The sequence below is a fragment of the Pelophylax lessonae genome (genome assembly GCF_965119305.1).
Source record: "Pelophylax lessonae genome assembly, chromosome: 9".
Taxonomy (NCBI): Eukaryota; Metazoa; Chordata; class Amphibia; order Anura; family Ranidae; genus Pelophylax; species Pelophylax lessonae.
The window spans coordinates 60,078,685-60,096,343 of record NC_138776.1 but is presented as its reverse complement, the minus strand read 5'-3'; the positions used below and the strand labels follow the sequence as shown (position 1 = coordinate 60,096,343).

Genomic DNA, 17,659 nt, shown 5'->3' with positions numbered 1-17,659 from the left:
TCACAGGTCAATTCTAATGTAGACAAGGCTCTGAAGTCACAGGTCAATTCTAGTGTAGACAAGGCTCTGATATCACAGATCAATTCTAGTGCAGACAAGGCTCTGATGTCACAGGTCAATTCTAGTGCAGACAAGGCTCTGATGTCACAGGTCAATTCTAGCGCAGACAAGGCTCTGATGTTATAGGTCAGTCCTAGTGTAAACAAGGCTCTGATGTTATAGGTCAGTCCTAGTGTAAACAAGGCTCTGATGTCACAGGTCAATTCTACTGCAGACAAGGCTCTGAAGTCACAGGTCAGTCCTAGTGTAGACAAGGCTTGGATGTCACAGGTCAATTCTAGTGAAGACAAGGCTCTGATGTCACAGGTCAATTCTAGTGTAGACAAGGCTCTAATGTCACAGGTCAATTCTAGTGCAGACAAGGCTCTGATGTCACACGTCAGCCCTAGTGTAGACAAGGCTCTGATGTCATAGGTCAGTCCTAGTGTAGACGTGGCTCTGATGTCATAGGTCAGTCCTAGTGTAGACGTGGCTCTGATGTCACAGGTCAATTCTAGTGTAGACGTGGCTCTGATCTCACACTTCAGTCCTAGTGCAAACAAGGCTCTGATGTCATAGGTCAATTCTAGTGCAGACAAGGCTCTGATGTCAGGTCAGTCCTAGTGTAAACAAGGCTCTGATGTCACAGGTCAGTCCTAGTGTAGACAAGGCTCTGATGTCACACGTCAGCCCTAGTGTAGACAAGGCTCTGATGTCACAGGTCAGTCCTAGTGCAAACAAGGCTCTGATGTCACAGGTCAATTCTAGTGCAGACAAGGCTCTGATGTCAGGTCAGTCCTTGTGTAAACCAGGCTCTGATGTCACAGGTCAATTCTAGTGTAGACAAGGCTCTGATGTCACACGTCAGTCCTAGTGTAGACAAGGCTCTGAGGTCACACGTCAGTCCTAGTGTAGACAAGGCTCTGAGGTCACACGTCAGTCCTAGTGTAGACAAGGCTCTGAGGTCACATGTCAGTCCTAGTGTAGACAAGGCTCTGATATCACAGGTCAGTCTTGGTGTATAGACTGTTTCCTGACTGGGGAAATAAAGAAATTGACAGCATGTATTGAGAATACAAACATTTTATTATGAGAAATCACTGGCCATCCTGTCTGGCCAAACAAACCACGTCTTGCTGGTAGGTAAATCCACTGTAGCCCCAGTGCCCTCTGGAAAGTGCCGGAGAGCAGGACAGATCCGCCAGGTGCCTCTAGGTGATGCACAAAATGAATACTGGTCCCATACCACACTCCATCAGTTCTGTCCCTAAATCACGTCAGTAACATCTGCTCAGCGGCTGCCAGATGCATCAAGAAATTTTCTGTAGCTGGAGGGAATTTCTTTTGTTGGAGTTGCTCCAGGTTTAAAGTTGGCCTGTCACGGTCCCCCGTCTCCTGGCTGAGCGAGGACAGAATAGACAGGATCTCTCTGGTCTTCACACAAATATCCTGCAGAGATAAAAGGGGTGAATACACAAAGCTAGTCTGCTCTACTCCCCACATGGTCACCTAAGGATCAAACTACACCAGTAGGAATAATCTCATGCTATTCTGCAATCCGCTGGGCTGGTACTTTCTGAGTCACAAACCCAGAACAAGAGCAAGTTAGAAATCCTTATTTGCAACTATGTTCTGGGAGAGTGACTCAAAGCATGGAAGCCAGAGGGTCAACATGACAGCCAGGCAACTAGAATTTTTTTTAGAAGGACAGTGCAGCAATGGTTGCCTCCCAAGTTTTTTTTTCTGACTGGTTCACTTTAAAGGATATCTAAACCCAAGGGTAAAAACTGCTATTATTACAGCTTACTGATCCGGAGATGTGGTGTCTGCATTGGTTTTCTTTTTTTCACAGTTTTCCCTTTATTTCCCCCTGATAATCCTGCCATTAACTCACTTCCTGTCTTAGAGAGACAACTGTATAGAACAGCATTGTCACCCTGGCACAGGGAGTGTGTTTTGATTATCAGCTCACAAGATTTCTGCCTGGGTGACGTTATTTTTTTGCACTAGTTGAACAGAAATAATAAAACACTTTCATTGCTATATTTACCAAAACCACATGGGAGCAAATGAGAGAAATTCATTGTTAAAGAGTTTACACACACTTTTATTCCCCATTCCCAGCAGCATTTTCTCACGTTTCCTCCATCTGTGGCCATGCTGCCGATTGGATGCGGGAGAGATGTTCTGTACCTCACTGTACCCACTTAAGCATGTGTAGTCTGAACCCCAGATGATACAAAATGGTGGCCATGCATGTGCAAATGAGTCGGATAGATGTCATCATGGATGTGCAGTGCAGGTGGTTCCACCTCTACTAAACACAGGCCATGCCTGTGCACACATGTCATTAAGGCCGTGCTCACAAAGCAGCAAAAGGCTGAGGAACCTGAATGGAAACACTGCTATGGGACAATGCTCCATGCTTAGGAGATTTCCAACGAACAAAGAAGCAGTCACTGGTCCAGGCTGCAGGACTTATGCAAAACCCAATCTTCACCCATCAGAGTGTGCTTGCCCAGAGGGCCATTTGAGGGACATGACTCGCCCTCAAGAGATTGCTGCCCTGGGCCTGTGCTCACCGGATACTACATACCCTGGAGAGTGCTGCTCGCAGGATTCAGTGCCAACTGACAACATTACAAGCCTTTTCAGATCTTCCACAGAGCGGTCTGGGTCCCACCTCTCTGCATCCCAGGAAACCTGGAGAAAGCCCTTCCCCCATCAGGGATTCCTGCCTTTTTTCCTCTGCCAGTGTCCATTCAGCTGACGGCATCAACATAACCCAAAGAATCATGAATATAAATATGCCCCTTGCCCTGTGATGTGCGATTAAAAAAAACTGTCTAAAGCTAATCAATCATATTCAAAACGCACAACAGCCCCGATTTATAAAGCACAGTATGTGCAGCACCTTATCATAGATTTATCAGCTCCCCATAAAAACATGAAGTGCTGTTACACTTATAAGTTCATCTGTGCTTTCAGTTTTTTCTTAGACCCCCCCTGCAAAGCCCCACAAATACTTGTTAGGTCCACCTAATGAAGCTTCCTGTTATGGTGTGACAACAGTACTGCACTGCTCCTAAACTCAGAGCAGAGTGGCCACTCTCATGTGCTTGTTTAACCCTTTCCCACCAACATAACACATATATGCGGCTCCACTGCACTGGGCTTTTTTTCTGTGGGATCGCATATATGCATATCTCCCTTTGTGCACTCCCAGCACAGAGACCGGGGTCTCACCGGGAGCCCCGAAACTCTGAATTCTGGGTCACCTGATCACTGTGTTAGCCTCTGATTGGCTACCACAGTGATCAGTCACTGTGAAGCCCACCCACGTGTTTCTCTCTCTGTGAATGAAGAGGAAAGATACATTGTATCTTTCTCTTTCCTTGCAGAGAGGGAAAAAAAAAAGTGTGATAAAAAATAAAAAAGAAGGGTGATAAAAAATAAAAAACAAAGAAAAAATAGCAAGATCAAGGTTTGATCTAGGTTAGCGTCAGGGTAATTGGCCATACACACTATACAATTGTCTTTAGATTTTTTCCTTTAGATTTACTAAAACCATATAATATGAGGTCAAACCTAAACACTTTCAATTTGCATGCAGTCAGGCCGACCCTTGCACTATATAGTTGAAGGTAAATCTAAAGGAAATCTAACAACAAAAGTTGTATAGTGTGTATCCAGCTTTAGTGTTTGGGTCAAGTAAGGGACAGGGTTAGTATATATTTTTTTAATTTGCATCAGTATATTTTAGGTAGGACAAAAAAAAAAAAAAGAAGTAAAATGCGCACTATTGCTTCTGAGCAATACAAAACACACAACCAATACCATACACATATGTGGTATTGCTGCAATTGTTCGGAGAAGGAGAATTTATTTAGGGTTTTTCTTTGGTGGTAGATTATGGTAGTAACAGGAGATATATAGCTAAATTGAAAAAAATATATATATTTTTTTCTATTTCGGGCCTGTTTTCCTTTGATAATAAAAATCAAAATCAGGAGATATCCATTATCATTTACCGCCAAATGAAAAAAAGATTTGTCCTGTGATGATATGTAGTTTTACTAACACATGTCAAAGTTGCAAACTTGTGCTTAGGCATTAACATTTGTTTTACCATTAGGCATGGGGGGGGGGGGGGGTTAAGCCCTAATGAAGTTAGCCGGCAACTCAGATGCTTCTTAATAGAAATTATTTATTGGTTACATAAGTGCTGAAGTGCAACAGAATCCAAAGTGCTAACATGTTTCTGCTTACAAAGCCTTCTTCATGGCATAAAAAAAAATGGGTTTTAAAATCCAATATATAGTATATAATGACACAGCCCAACAAACACAGGGGCCGCATTGCCTTAAACAAGCTGTGCTTGTTTGCACTACAGTGAGATGAGGAGCTGTTGCAATGGGCGTAGCTATCAGCATGGTCCTTGCTGAATCACAAGCCTGTAACTTGTCAATCAGCACTTGGCCACTGTTTTCTTGACTGACAGCACTGCCTCTACTCCTGAAACTATCCCACAGTGAGCTGCAGCGTCTGGGAGGGGGGGGGGATCATGAGACAGAAATGAAGGAGAGTTTGGCTGACGCAATAGAGATAAAATAATTGTTTAAAGCTGGACTTCACCCAAAAGGGGAATTAGCAATTGTTTCTTCCCTCCCTCCTCTCCCAATTTTGGAACTTTTTTTCTTTTGGGGGGGGGCAGGTACCTGCTTTTGATCTGAACAGAAGTTCACCCTCGCCTCTGCCCACAGCATTCTGGGACACATCACAGGTCACAGAAAACAGCAGGACCATTCAAAAAGTGCAGTGTGGCTCATGTATGTGCAGTGTGAATCTGGCTGTGAAGCCGCCCTGGACAGGTATTTAAAGTCAGCAGCTACAGTATTTGTAGGTGCGGACTTTAAATTATTTGGGGAGACAAAAGCTCCACTTGAATTAATGAGCCTTGTGCGTCCAGTAACTATATTTGAGACACGTTTAGACACAAGAGCCTTTAAATGTATTTTAAAGTGCACTTAAGGTATGCTAAAGTAACCTCCTAACTGATGTTAGTGTATGTCACTTTAGAATGCCACAGTGCCAGCTGTATCCCTTACCTTAATCACCTGACTCTCCGTTTTATCCGAATCCTCTGAGGACTGCACCATTAACTGGCCAATCTCCTTGTGTAATTTGCCCAATGTCAGCGCCTCTGTGGGAGGAGAGAGAGACACAATCAGCTCAGGTGATGCAACGTACTCCCTATTCTGACCGTCACCTTGGCTGAACTGGATACATTCTTGTAGGATTTGAGTGAAAGGTCTCTTTACAGATCCCAGGAGTGACTTACTGTAAATATCTCCCCAGTAGTCATACTATGTACATAAACCAGAGATTAGCGTCCTGAGATCTGTCCTGTTTCAACCAACTCTCCATGTGACTGGCACAGGAAACCTTAGCAGTGGAGCTCCTTTCTGTGAAACCCTAGTTTGTTGTCATTCTAGTCCTGCAGCTACAGTTCTTCCTCAGTCACTGCCCAGAAAAAAACAGGGGCTCTCACATTCTGGCAGGATTGGTTGAGGCCAGAAGGTAGAGTCAGGGAATGGGCATTGTGAAGAGAGAGCCAGGCGATGAGCATTGTGAGGAGATCAGCTATGGTGGCCCCAATAGGAGCCTGAAACAGGGAGTACAAGGGATCCATGGGAACAAGGAGTGCACGAGATAGCTGGGGACAAAGGGTATGCGGGATTGCTGGGAATACGGGGTACATGCAATTATTGGGAACACAGAATAAATAGGGTTCCTGAGAACACAGAGTACAAGGGATTGCTGGTAACATGGAGTGTACAGAACTGCTAGGAACGTTTAGTATACCGGATTGCTGATAACACGGAGTACATGAGATTGCTAGGAAGGCAGTATACACGGGATCGCCGGAAACATAGAGTGAACAGGATTGCTAGGAACACCTGGTACATCGGATTCCTGGGAGCAAAAGTATATAGGTTTGATGGGAACATGGTGTATATTATTCTACATGTACTAAACACGGAGCAGGAACCTCACAGGTCTGGAGAGGATGGGGGCACTGCAGGGTAATGTTTACCTTTAGCGCTGTGAGAGATGGAGACGGTGTTCTCTGCCAGATTCACAAAGACGTCGTACAGATCTGAGCGGTTACTGACCTCAGCCTCGTGAAATCCCGCAATATAACCTGAAGAAAGGAAATGTCAGAGACCGACCTGGAGACCCTCAGGTGAGAGGACAGCGTGACCCGACCGTCAGATGAGAAGACCACATGACTCCCCCCCCCCCCCCCCCAAAAGTCAGGGGACAGGAATACATGACCCCATCATTAAGGTGAGAAGACCACGTGGCCCCTGCTAGTCAGATGAGAGGAGCTTGTGACCCCCCTCCTCCCCAGCTAGGTGACAGGGCTGCATGGGCCCCCCGCCACTCGGGTGACAAGACCACGTGACCCCCCCCGCCACTCGGGTGACTGGGCCGCGTGACCCCCCCCCCGCCACTCGGGTGACAAGTCCACGTGACCCCCGCCAATCAGGTTATGGAGTCATCTGATCGTACCTGAGACACATTTCAGAGCGTCAATCTCGTCTGGGGTCAGGTGGACGTACGGCTGGAGAATTGACCAGTCCTGCCGATGCCACACCAGAGCCGGGAGAGACCTAAAACAAGAATAATGTCAGCCTGGAATGTCCGCACCATAAGGATCACTGTCCAATTTCCTTCTGTGCTGCCTGTGTGAGGAGTACCTGCTAAATTCCAGTACCACCTCCGCTTTGGGGTGATAGACAACAATACGCTTCTTCAGCATCAGAGCCGTGTACAGAATGACTGACTCCATCCCAAACTGCAACACCACATCTGTAAGACAGAGTCAGAAGCTGTCAAGAGCGCTTTCCATTGTATCTTCCCCAATATGCCCTTCAAGTGTCTCTCTCACTGATCCTCTCCCCAATACAGCCTCAAACTACCCCTTTCATTGAGCGTTCACCTAATATGGGCTCCAACTGCCCCTGAACCCCCCCCCCCCCCAACATGGCCTTAAACTGCTGCCCCTCTTACTGAGCTTCCCATATGGTCTCCAACTATGCCACCTCTCACTGAACCTCCACCCTAATATGGCCTCTCTCACCGAGCCCCCCAATGTGGCCTTCAACTGTCCCTTCCCATCGAGTCTCCACTCAATATGGCCCCCAACTGCCATTCCCACTTATAGGGCCTGCAACTGTCGCTTCACCCAACATGTCCTACAGCCCCCTCTCCCACTGAACCTCCACTCAATATGGCCTTCAGCTACCTCTGTCAATAAGCCTTTGCCCAATATGGCCTCAACTATCCCTTACATTGAGCCTCCACCCAGTATTGCCTTCAAACTTCCCCTCCAATCAATCCCCAACCCAATATGGCCTGCAACTGCTTCTTCCACCAAGCCTCTGGCAAATACTCTAAGTGTTAAGGAAACACTCATCACAAGCAGATGCCCCCTTTGGTCAGAGACTAGCCCTCCCACTAACCATGCAGTCAGTGTGGAGTCCCGTTCAGGTGGGAGTGGGCTGTAGCGTTGCACATACCTTTCACAGATCCAGACATGAAGGCTTTGCGCTGTTCATAGTCTCGGCACAGGAAGGTCCCATTGTCTTCGCTCTGACAGGTCCCCTTGGTGAATACAGAGATGTAAGCCTCCACCATGGGCACCGGACTGCCATGCGTCTCGTAAATTCTGAGAGAGGAAATGCTGTGTGAGGTCAGAGCTCCGCCTTAATGCCCATCCGCCTCCCCCGACTCCATCCAAACCAGAAGTGGGCGGAGACACAGCAGACTGTCAGAGCATCACACACATACCGGCTGAGGATCCGCCCAAACACCGCGTACTTCTCCGGATTAAAGTCCTTCGCTGTCAGAACTACACAGAAATGTGTTACCTGAGGATAGAGAAGAGAGTCAGAGGGCGGCCATGACCGGAGGAGAGTCGGTGGAGGGCCATGACGGGAGGAGAGTCAGTGGACGGCCATGACGGGAGGAGAGTAGTCAGTGGAGGGCCATGGCCGGAGGAGAGTCGGTGGAGGGCCATGACCGGAGGAGAGTCGGTGGACGGCCATGACCGGAGGAGAGTCGGTGGACGGCCATGACCGGAGGAGAGTCGGTGGACGGCCATGACGGGAGGAGAGTCGTGGACGGCCATGACGGGAGGAGAGTCGTGGACGGCCATGACGGGAGGAGAGTCGGTGGAGGGCCATGACGGGAGGAGAGTCGGTGGAGGGCCATGACGGGAGGAGAGTCGCAGGACGGCCATGACGGGAGGAGAGTCGGTGGAGGGCCATGACGGGAGGAGAGTCGCAGGACGGCCATGACCGGAGGAGAGTCGGAGGACGGCCATGACCGGAGGAGAGTCGGTGGAGGGCCATGACCGGAGGAGAGTCGGTGGAGGGCCATGACGGGAGGAGAGTCGGGGGACGGCCATGACGGGAGGAGAGGAGTCGGTGGAGGGCCATGGCCGGAGGAGAGTCGGTGGAGGGCCATGACCGGAGGAGAGTCGGTGGACGGCCATGACTGGAGGAGAGTCGTGGACGGCCATGACTGGAGGAGAGTCGTGGACGGCCATGACGGGAGGAGAGTCACAGGACGGCCATGAGGGGAGGAGAGTCACAGGACGGCCATGACGGGAGGAGAGTGGCAGGATGGCCATGACGGGAGGAGAGTCGCAGGACGGCCATGACGGGAGGAGAGCCGGTGGACGGCCATGACGGGAGGAGAGTCGCAGGACGGCCATGACGGGAGGAGAGCCGGTGGACAGCCATGACGGGAGGAGAGTCGGAGGACGGCCATGACGGGAGGAGAGTCGGAGGACGGCCATGATGGGAGGAGAGTCGGTGGACGGCCATGATGGGAGGAAAGTCGGTGGACGGCCATGACGGGAGGAAAGTCGGTGGACAGCCATGATGCTGTGGCCCCCAGGATATGTGTGTGTGTAGGGGGAGACTTACCTTGTTCGATGCGGAGCCACCATCTACCCGGGTGAGTGTGATGTAGAACCAGGTCCTTCGGTGCTGGCCATAAAGGAAGTTGTAGAAAGGACGCTCCTCCTCCTGCAGGCGACATTTCCTAAGAAGAAGCATTCGCAGCTCCACTGTGACGGACGGGTAACACCAAACCCACAGGGTGTCTCCATTCTGGTCCCTCTCTGGAGCAGAAGGAGAGAGAGGGTGTCAAATATGGGGAGGGCGTTACATACAGAAAAAAGGGAAACCGCATACGGAAAAGGGGGGGTCACATATGGAAGAGGGGATTACATATGGGGGTCCAATATTGAGGGGTCACATTTGAAATAGGAAGTCACATATGGGGGGAGTCACATATAAGAGGGTGTAATATAGAAGGAAGAAGGTCATATATGGGCAGGTCCGCTGATAGGGGGGGACCACCAGCCCTCTTGTAGGGGGCCCGAGCACACAGGAGGGCCCACACAGGGAGGGGGAATAGTGATGGACAAAAAATACAGAAGTCTTCCTCCAGCACCTAAATCTGATCTGTCCCTCTCCCTGCTATCAGCTTTTATCTGCTGAGAAAGAGACAGTCGTCTCTCACTAATCCCCCTCCCTTGTGTGGGCCCCCCTCCCAGCACTGGCTCTAATGCTATCTCTGCTCAGGAGTTTATTTGTAACTTTGTTTCTCTTCCTCTGTCTCTCTGATCACTGAGCTCCAACTTATATTTGTGTCTGATAATAGTGATTTTGTTGTAATTTTAGCTAATATATATCTTTAATATTTTCTTGGAGGGGGGGGGCCCTGCCAGGTAATCTGTACGGGGCCCCGCGATTTCTAACAGCAGCCCTGTATATGGGGGAGGGAGTCACATATGAGGGAGGGGGTCAAATATTGGGGGGTCGCTTATGAAAGAGGGAGTCACATATGGGCAGGGGGGTCATATATGAAAGAGGGGGTAAAATATGGGGGAGGAGAGGGGCATGTATGGAGAAATGGGTTACAATGGGGGAGGACCAGTCATATATTGCGGGGTCATATATGGGGTAGGGGGACACTTATGGAAGGGGGCAATGTATGGGGGTCACATATGGGTAAGAAGTCAGGTATGGGTGAGGGGGAATCATACATTAGAAGGGGGGCGCTTATGGGGGTCACATATGGGGAAGATGTCAGGTATGGATGAGGGGGTAACTATCTAATATGGGAGGGGACACTTAAGGGGAAGAGGTCAGGTATGGGTGGGGGGTATCGAATATCGGGGGGGGGGGGCACTTATGGGGAAGAAGTCAGGAATAGGTGGAGGGTATCGAATATGGGGGTGGGGGGATCACTTATGGGGAAGAAGTCAGCTATGGGGGGGTCGAACATGGGGGGACACTTATGGGGAAGATGTCAGGTATGGGGGGGGTATCGAATATGGGGGGGGGGGGACACTTATGGGGAAGATGTCAGCTATGGGGGGGTCGAACATGGGGGGCACTTCTGGGTAAGATGTCAGGTATGGGTGGGGGTTATCGAATATGGGGGGGGGGACACTTATGGGGAAGATGTCAGGTAAAGGTGGAAAGTGATATATAGGGGCATTTTTATTGGGGGGTAAAGAAAAAAGAGGGGGGTCACATATGTGGAGGAGGTCATGCATGGGTGAGGGAGCGTCAGACATGGGGGGTGATATAAGGTGGAGTTGAACTCCCTCCCATGTTAGGGTGGAGCCGGCACGGATAATAATAATAATGTCGGTGATATCGGTGTCAGAGCACCCTGTGTCTATCTGTCTGTCTGTAGGTCGGGCGATACCTCACCGATCAGAGCGACGCTACTCAGCCCCTCCGCCGCCATCCCGCTCCGCCCCTCGGGGAGGGTCCATGTGACGAATTGACGTTCCCGCCAGCTCCGCCCCGGGGAACGAAGGAAGTGACGTCCCTAGGCTCCGCCCCTCCCTTTCTCCCGGCGTGGTGTCCGATCATCCGCCGCCATGCCGGCCTATTTCCAACGCCCGGAGAACGCCCTGAAGAGGGCCAACGGTGAGTGATCCACCGAGGGGGGGACCGTCATGGTGATCCTCTGGATTCATCCCACTTACCGGGAAGTGCCATCTGCTTCCTCCCGGCAATCTAGGGGATCAGCATGACATCAGCTGGCACTTGCCATAGGGGGCCCAGCAATGGCGGCCTCCATATTCCTCTAAGACCTAACCAATCCGATCCCACCACTGAAGGAGGGGGAACACATGGGCGAGGGGGCAGTAGATTGTGCCAGGGGGGGCACACGGGGAGAGAAATAGGAGCACAGGGGACATATGGGGGACAGACAGTAAAAGAAGACAAAGGGGACGCGTGGGCAGTGTGGGCAACAGATGGGGGTACAGAGTACATACGGGGTGATAGTGGATGTAGTATAGGGAAAACATATGGGGGGCAGTAAATGGGGTACAGGGTCATATGGGGGGGCAGTAAATGGGGTACAGGGTCATATGGGGGGGCAGTAAATGGGGTACAGGGTCATATGGGGGGGGGATAAATGGGATGGGGGGGCAGTAAATGGGGTACAGGGTCATATGGGGGGGGCAGTAAATGGGGTACAGGGTTATACGGGGGCAGTAAATGGGGTACAGGGTCATATGGGGGGGGGCAGTAAATGGGGTACAGGGTCATATGGGGGGGGGGCAGTAAATGGGGTACAGGGTCATATGGGGGGGGGGCAGTAAATGGGGTACAGGGTCATATGGGGGGGATAAATGGGATGGGGGGGGCAGTAAATGGGGTACAGGGTCATATGGGGGGGGCAGTAAATGGGGTACAGGGTTATACGGGGGCAGTAAATGGGGTACAGGGTCATATGGGGGGGGCAGTAAATGGGGTACAGGGTCATATGGGGGGGGCAGTAAATGGGGTACAGGGTCATATGGGGGGGCAGTAAATGGGGTACAGGGTCATATGGGGGGGCAGTAAATGGGGTACAGGGTCATATTGGGGGAGGGGGCAGTAGATGGGGTACAGGGACATGGACATATGAGGGAGTAGTAGATGGGGGTACAGGTCACAGGGCCATATGGGGGTAGTAGGTGGGGGACGGGCATATGGGGGAGCAGTAAATGGGGTACAGGTCACAGGGACGTATGGGGGGCAGTAGATAGGGTACAGGTGACGGGCATATGGGCAGCAATAGATGGGGGACAGGTCACAGGGACATATGGGGGGCAGTAGATGGGGTTCAGGTCACGGACATATGGGGAGCAATATGGGGGGTGGCAAATGGGGGACAGGGACATATGGGGTACAGGTGACAGCGGCATATGGGGGGCATTAGACGGGGTACAGGTGACGGGTATATGGGGTGGCAGTAGATGGGGTACAGGTGACAGGGCCATATGGGGGGGCAGTAGATGGGGTACAGGTGACAGGGCCATATGGGGGGGGGGCAGTAGATGGGGTACAGGTGACAGGGACATATGCTACGGGGGGGGCAGTAGATGAGGTACAGGTGACAGGGGCAGTAGATGAGGTACAGGTGACAGGGGCAGTAGATGAGGTACAGGTGACAGGGGCAGTAGATGGGGTACAGGTGACAGGGGTATATGGTGGGCAGTAGATGAGGTATGGGGTACAGGTGACAGGGACATATGGTGGGCAATAGATGGTGTACAGGAGACACATATGGGGTGGGCAATAGATGGGGGTACAGGTGACGGACATATGGGGTGGGCAATAGATGGGGTACAGGTGACAGGGACATTTGGGGGTGCAGTAGATGGGGGGACAAGGACATATGAGGGTGGGCAATAGATGGAGGTACAGGTGACAGGGACATATTGGGTAAAGGTGGCAGTAGACGGGATACAAGGGACAGGGATATATGGAGGGGGCAGTAGATGGGGTACAGGTGACATGGACATTTTGGGGGGGCAGTAGATGGGGTACAAGTGACAGGGATATATGGGGGGCAGTAAATGGTGTACAGGTGACAGGGACATATGGGGGCAGTAGATGGTGTACAGGTGACGGGGACATATGGGGGCAGTAGATGGTGTACAGGTGACGGGGACATATGGGGGCAGTAGATGGTGTACAGGTGACAGGGACATATGGGGGGCAGTAGATGGATGACAGGGACATATGGGTTAGCAGTGGATGTGGTACAGGTGACAGATAGGACACGGGGGGTAGATGGTATACAGGTGACAGGGGCATATGAGGGACAGACAGTAGAAGGCAACCATGGGGTACAGGGGACACCTTGAGGGAACAGTAGATGGAGTAAAGGGACACATTTGGGGGGGGGGGGGTGAGGAGACTGTAGATCAGGTACAGAAAAAAACATATGTAGGAGACAGTATATTGTGGTCATTTGTTGGGGTACAGGTGGCAGTAGATAAAGGGGGTACTGACACTAAAACAATGGGGGTGCAATAAATGCCATATAGGGAACACATGGGGGAACGGTAGATGGAGACCACGAATACTTGGTGAATATAGATTTTGGGGGGGGAGGGGGTTACGAAGTACACATGGGGCAGTGAGTAAGGGTCGGGAGAACTATTGGGGGGCAGTGGGTGGGGTACAGGGGGACACACATGGGTAGGGGGCAGTGGATGGGGCACAGCACAGGGGACTCATAATGGGGGATAGATGGAGTACAGATGACAGGTAGGTGGAGTACAGGGACACATGAGTGTACTATAGGGGAAAGTATATGGGGTACAGGGGACAATTGACGTACTACAGAGGACACGTGGAAGGTGGGTTCAGTAGATAAGAGTATGGGGCACAGCACAGGGGACACATATTGGGGAGGACAGTGGATGGGGCACAGGGGACACATGGGGGGGTATACATGGGAAGGACAATGGGAGATGGGGTACAGGTAGGTGGAGTACAGGGACACATGGGGACAATATATGGGGGTACAGAGTACACAAGTGGGACGAGAAAACGTTGAGAGACAGTAATAGGAGTACAGGGGACACATGTGGGGGCAGTAGATGGGAGTACAGGGGATAAGGAACAGTAGAAATATGGGGAGCAGTGGGTTGAGGTACAGGGGACACATTGGGGGGAGGTAGATTAGGGAACATCCATGGGGAGAGCATATGAAGTAAAGGAGACACAACTGGGGGGGGTAGTAGATATGCAGGGAAGGGGGCTGGTGGGGTACCGGGGACACATGGAGTTGATGATGTAGTATAGGGGGGCACATGTGGGGAGGGTAGATTGGGGTACAGGGAACACACAAGGGAGGGGTGTCCCATGGGCTCTCTGACCCTAAATGTGTGTCTCCACAGAGTTCCTTGAAGTCGGGAAGAAGCAGCCGGCGTTGGACGTTTTGTACGACGTGATAAAGAGTAAAAAGCACCGAACATGGCAGAAGATCCACGAGCCAATCATGCTGAAGTACCTGGAGCTTTGTGTGGACCTCCGCAAGAGCCACCTGGCCAAGGAGGGTCTATACCAGTACAAGAACATCTGCCAGCAGGTGAGGGCACCAGCCAATCATGGCCTGGGAGGGATCAACACGTGGCTCTCCTGCCAGACACGCGTGGACTATGTGTGTGACTGTGGTGGGGGCATTGAAATGTAAGCTCCTCTGGTGCATAAACTGATGTGACTGGCTCAGTGTTCTCTGCACAGCACTGCAGCGTATGCCAGAGCTCTAAATTCTGTCTTGTTGTCGGATAGGTTAACATCAAGTCTCTGGAAGATGTGGTTCGAGCCTACCTGAAGTTGGCAGAGGAAAGAACTGAGGCCGCTAAGGAGTCCTCCCAGCAGATGGTTTTGGATATTGAGGATCTGGATAACATTCAGACTCCGGAAAGGTATGGCAGGAAGGTGCAATTGAATGGATCATCTCCTGATTTGTTCTAGAAGGTGAACTCACGTCTTCTGTATTTGCAGTGTCCTCCTGAGTGCAGTGAGTGGGGAAGACACTCAAGATCGAACCGACCGGCTGCTTCTAACACCATGGGTAAAGTTTCTCTGGGAATCCTACAGACAATGTCTGGATCTTCTACGAAACAACTCCAAGGTGGAGCGTCTGTATCACGACATCGCCCAGCAAGGTGAGTGGTTCTCTGGAGGTCCTTATCCTCTTATCTCAGGGATCCTCAAACTACGGCCCTCCAGCTGTTGCGGAACTACACATCCCATGAGGCATTGTAAAACTCTGACATGCACAGGCATGATGGGAATTGTAGTTCCTGAACAGCTGGAGGGCCATAGTTTGAAGACCCCTGCGTCTATCTGGTGTTCTGGTGACATTCTTTTATGACCTGACTGTTTGGTTTGTTTGCAGCCTTCAAGTTCTGCCTGCTGTACACCAGGAAGGCTGAGTTTCGGAAGCTCTGTGACAATTTGAGGATGCATTTGGGTCAGATCCAGCGCCATCACAATCAGAGCACTGCCATTAATCTGAACAATCCAGAAAGTCAGTCCATGCACCTGGAGACCCGGCTGGTCCAGCTGGACAGCGCCATCAGCATGGAGCTCTGGCAGGTGTGTTTGAGGTTCCCCTACAACAGTGGTCCTCAACCCTGGCCTACAGGGCCCACTAACAGGCCAGATTTTAGGTATTATCTTGGGGAGATGCAGACTAGAATACTGCAATCACTGAGCAGCAAATATCACCTGGGATGTATTTCAGTTATCTTGAAAATCTGGCCTGTTAGTGGGTCCTGTAGGCCAGGGTTGAGGACCACTGCCCTACAACCTTCAAATCTTCATGCTACTCATGGCTGTCTCCTTATCTGAATGTTTTATTTTTTTCCCCTTTGAAGGAAGCCTTTAAAGCTGTTGAGGACATTCATGGTCTGTTCGCCTTGTCTAAGAAGCCACCGAAGCCTCAGCTGATGGCAAATTACTACAACAAGGTCTCCACGGTGTTCTGGAAGTCGGGGAATGCCTTGTTCCATGCCTCCACCTTACATCGCCTTTACCATCTGTCCAGAGAGATGAGGAAGAATCTGACGCAGGAGGAGATGCAGAGGTTGGTGAGGTCATCCTATGTTGTGCGGCACATGTCATTGTCTTCCTCTCTCTCTGTGGGAGTTTGGATATTTCTCATGTGCCACATTAAAGTGGAAGGAAATTAGCAGTGCAGCTTCTGTGGTGCTTGACACTGTCAGTCACCTTCCGACATGTACTGCCATGAGACCTGGATCTGGGACTCCATATTTGTGTATTGGCTGGTGGGCAGTCTATAAAGGCAGATATGACGTGGTGGTGGGTCTACTGGCAGGCACATCACACTACAGTAATCACAAAGTTCTCCCTCCTGGATTGCTTGGCAATTGCTCCTATCATTTCGAGTGGCCTGTGAGCAGTCTGGGGACAAAGATATGCTGTACAGACAGTGGACTTGCTGTTCAGCTGTAGTCCCTGTTTGGAGCGCTCACATGTACTGGTGGCTACACTAGGCTCCAGGGATACCCTGCAAAGTAGTGTAGCCACCTCTGGGAGGAAGAGTGTATTCAGCAATATTTCTTTTGTTCATTGACGGACATGGCTCCTGATCTTCTTAGCCATTGTGTTATACTGCCCCCTACGGGAGTAGGACACTAGGTAGTAAACAGTCTGGCTACGCTTATGGGCAGTCCGAGGGGGTATACTCCCTCTCTCTGCTATAGTTACACAGTTTTTTTTTCTGCCTAGTCAGGACCTCGTTTCTTGCTGGGATCTCTGGTCTTGGCATTTTTTTCTTTAGATAGTTTTTTTTCCTGGTGTTTTCCTGTGAGATCTACAATAAACCGCCGGACTGGCTGACAGATGGATAACCTGGTTTCAGTGGTCACCCCAGTCTGGCCTGCGAGCACGCGCAGACCTCAACTCCGCGCTAGGTCGGCAATGGCATAGCCCCACTGGATGGGGGCTGGCCTGCGAGTTAAAAGCCTCGTGAGGTCTTGTATGACCGGGGTCTCGGCCCGAGTCACAGCGTTCCTCCTGGCTGACGGCCTCCTCATTTCGATGGAGAGGAGGTTCTGTCTGGAGCGGTGCCCGCTTGGTTCCTGGTATGGTAAGTAACTGTCCCCCCCCTGAAAGAATTTTGGGGTGGACATGGGTCCCTTCTTAGGACGGTCGGACGCCAGGGTTCCCCTCCTTCCCCTTAGCCACCCCCCCTCATGGTGGTCCCTGTGGGCCATCTCAAACACCCCCCCCCCCCCCTTCCACTTGCGCTGGGGTTGAGGGGTGGCCTGGTCCACCACCTGGGGTGAGGGCAGGGTGCTGGCGATTAGGGCAGGGGCTACGCTGCCGGAAATCGGCTGTGGGGGGGCCTACCTGTCTCGTTTTCCGAGGCCTAGGAATCCCTCCTGGGAGCCGTGTGGTGCCGTTTTGCTGTAGCCTGTGTGCTCAATGCACGGTGGCCATATTTGTATAGTCTGGTGGCCATTTAGCAGTGGTTTGCCATTGAAAATAGCGACGGCCATGACAATGGAGCCCTATGGTGGTGGGAGACCCTCCTCATCCCCTGGATCTTCTCACTTCCTCATTGCCGCACGTGGAGTGCAGATTATCCTGGTGGCTGCAGGTGCCTGTTTCTGCTAGGTGGGGATTCTGGTGGGGTTCTCTCCCTCTTGATTAAGTGCTTTGTTACTGGCAACCAAGTGGTGCTGCCGGAGCGGTGGGGGGGG

General features: G+C 51.2%; 2 protein-coding genes across 3 annotated transcripts in view; one reads left to right on the top strand and one right to left on the bottom strand.

Annotated features, from left to right (window-relative positions):
• Window positions 1-1,158: 1,158 nt before the first annotated feature.
• DENND10 (DENN domain containing 10) lies at window positions 1,159-10,978 on the bottom strand. Its single transcript, XM_082269166.1, has 9 exons — window positions 10,842-10,978; window positions 9,039-9,235; window positions 7,897-7,976; window positions 7,626-7,774; window positions 6,804-6,915; window positions 6,616-6,716; window positions 6,137-6,244; window positions 5,148-5,242; window positions 1,159-1,488 (listed from the first exon to the last, which is right to left on the bottom strand). Exons 1-9 carry the CDS (start codon window positions 10,876-10,878, stop codon window positions 1,312-1,314), a joined length of 1,056 nt encoding a protein of 351 aa, XP_082125292.1. The 5' UTR covers window positions 10,879-10,978; the 3' UTR covers window positions 1,159-1,311.
• EIF3A (eukaryotic translation initiation factor 3 subunit A) overlaps window positions 10,943-17,659 on the top strand; it is a 33,641-nt gene continuing 26,924 nt past the window's right edge. For both annotated transcript variants that reach the window (XM_082269165.1, XM_082269164.1), the window contains exons 1-6: window positions 10,943-11,063; window positions 14,321-14,511; window positions 14,715-14,851; window positions 14,931-15,094; window positions 15,328-15,527; window positions 15,809-16,017. In XM_082269165.1, the coding sequence (XP_082125291.1) occupies window positions 11,015-11,063; window positions 14,321-14,511; window positions 14,715-14,851; window positions 14,931-15,094; window positions 15,328-15,527; window positions 15,809-16,017 (950 nt within the window). In that variant the 5' untranslated portion in view covers window positions 10,943-11,014. The remainder of the gene's footprint in view (window positions 11,064-14,320; window positions 14,512-14,714; window positions 14,852-14,930; window positions 15,095-15,327; window positions 15,528-15,808; window positions 16,018-17,659) is intronic.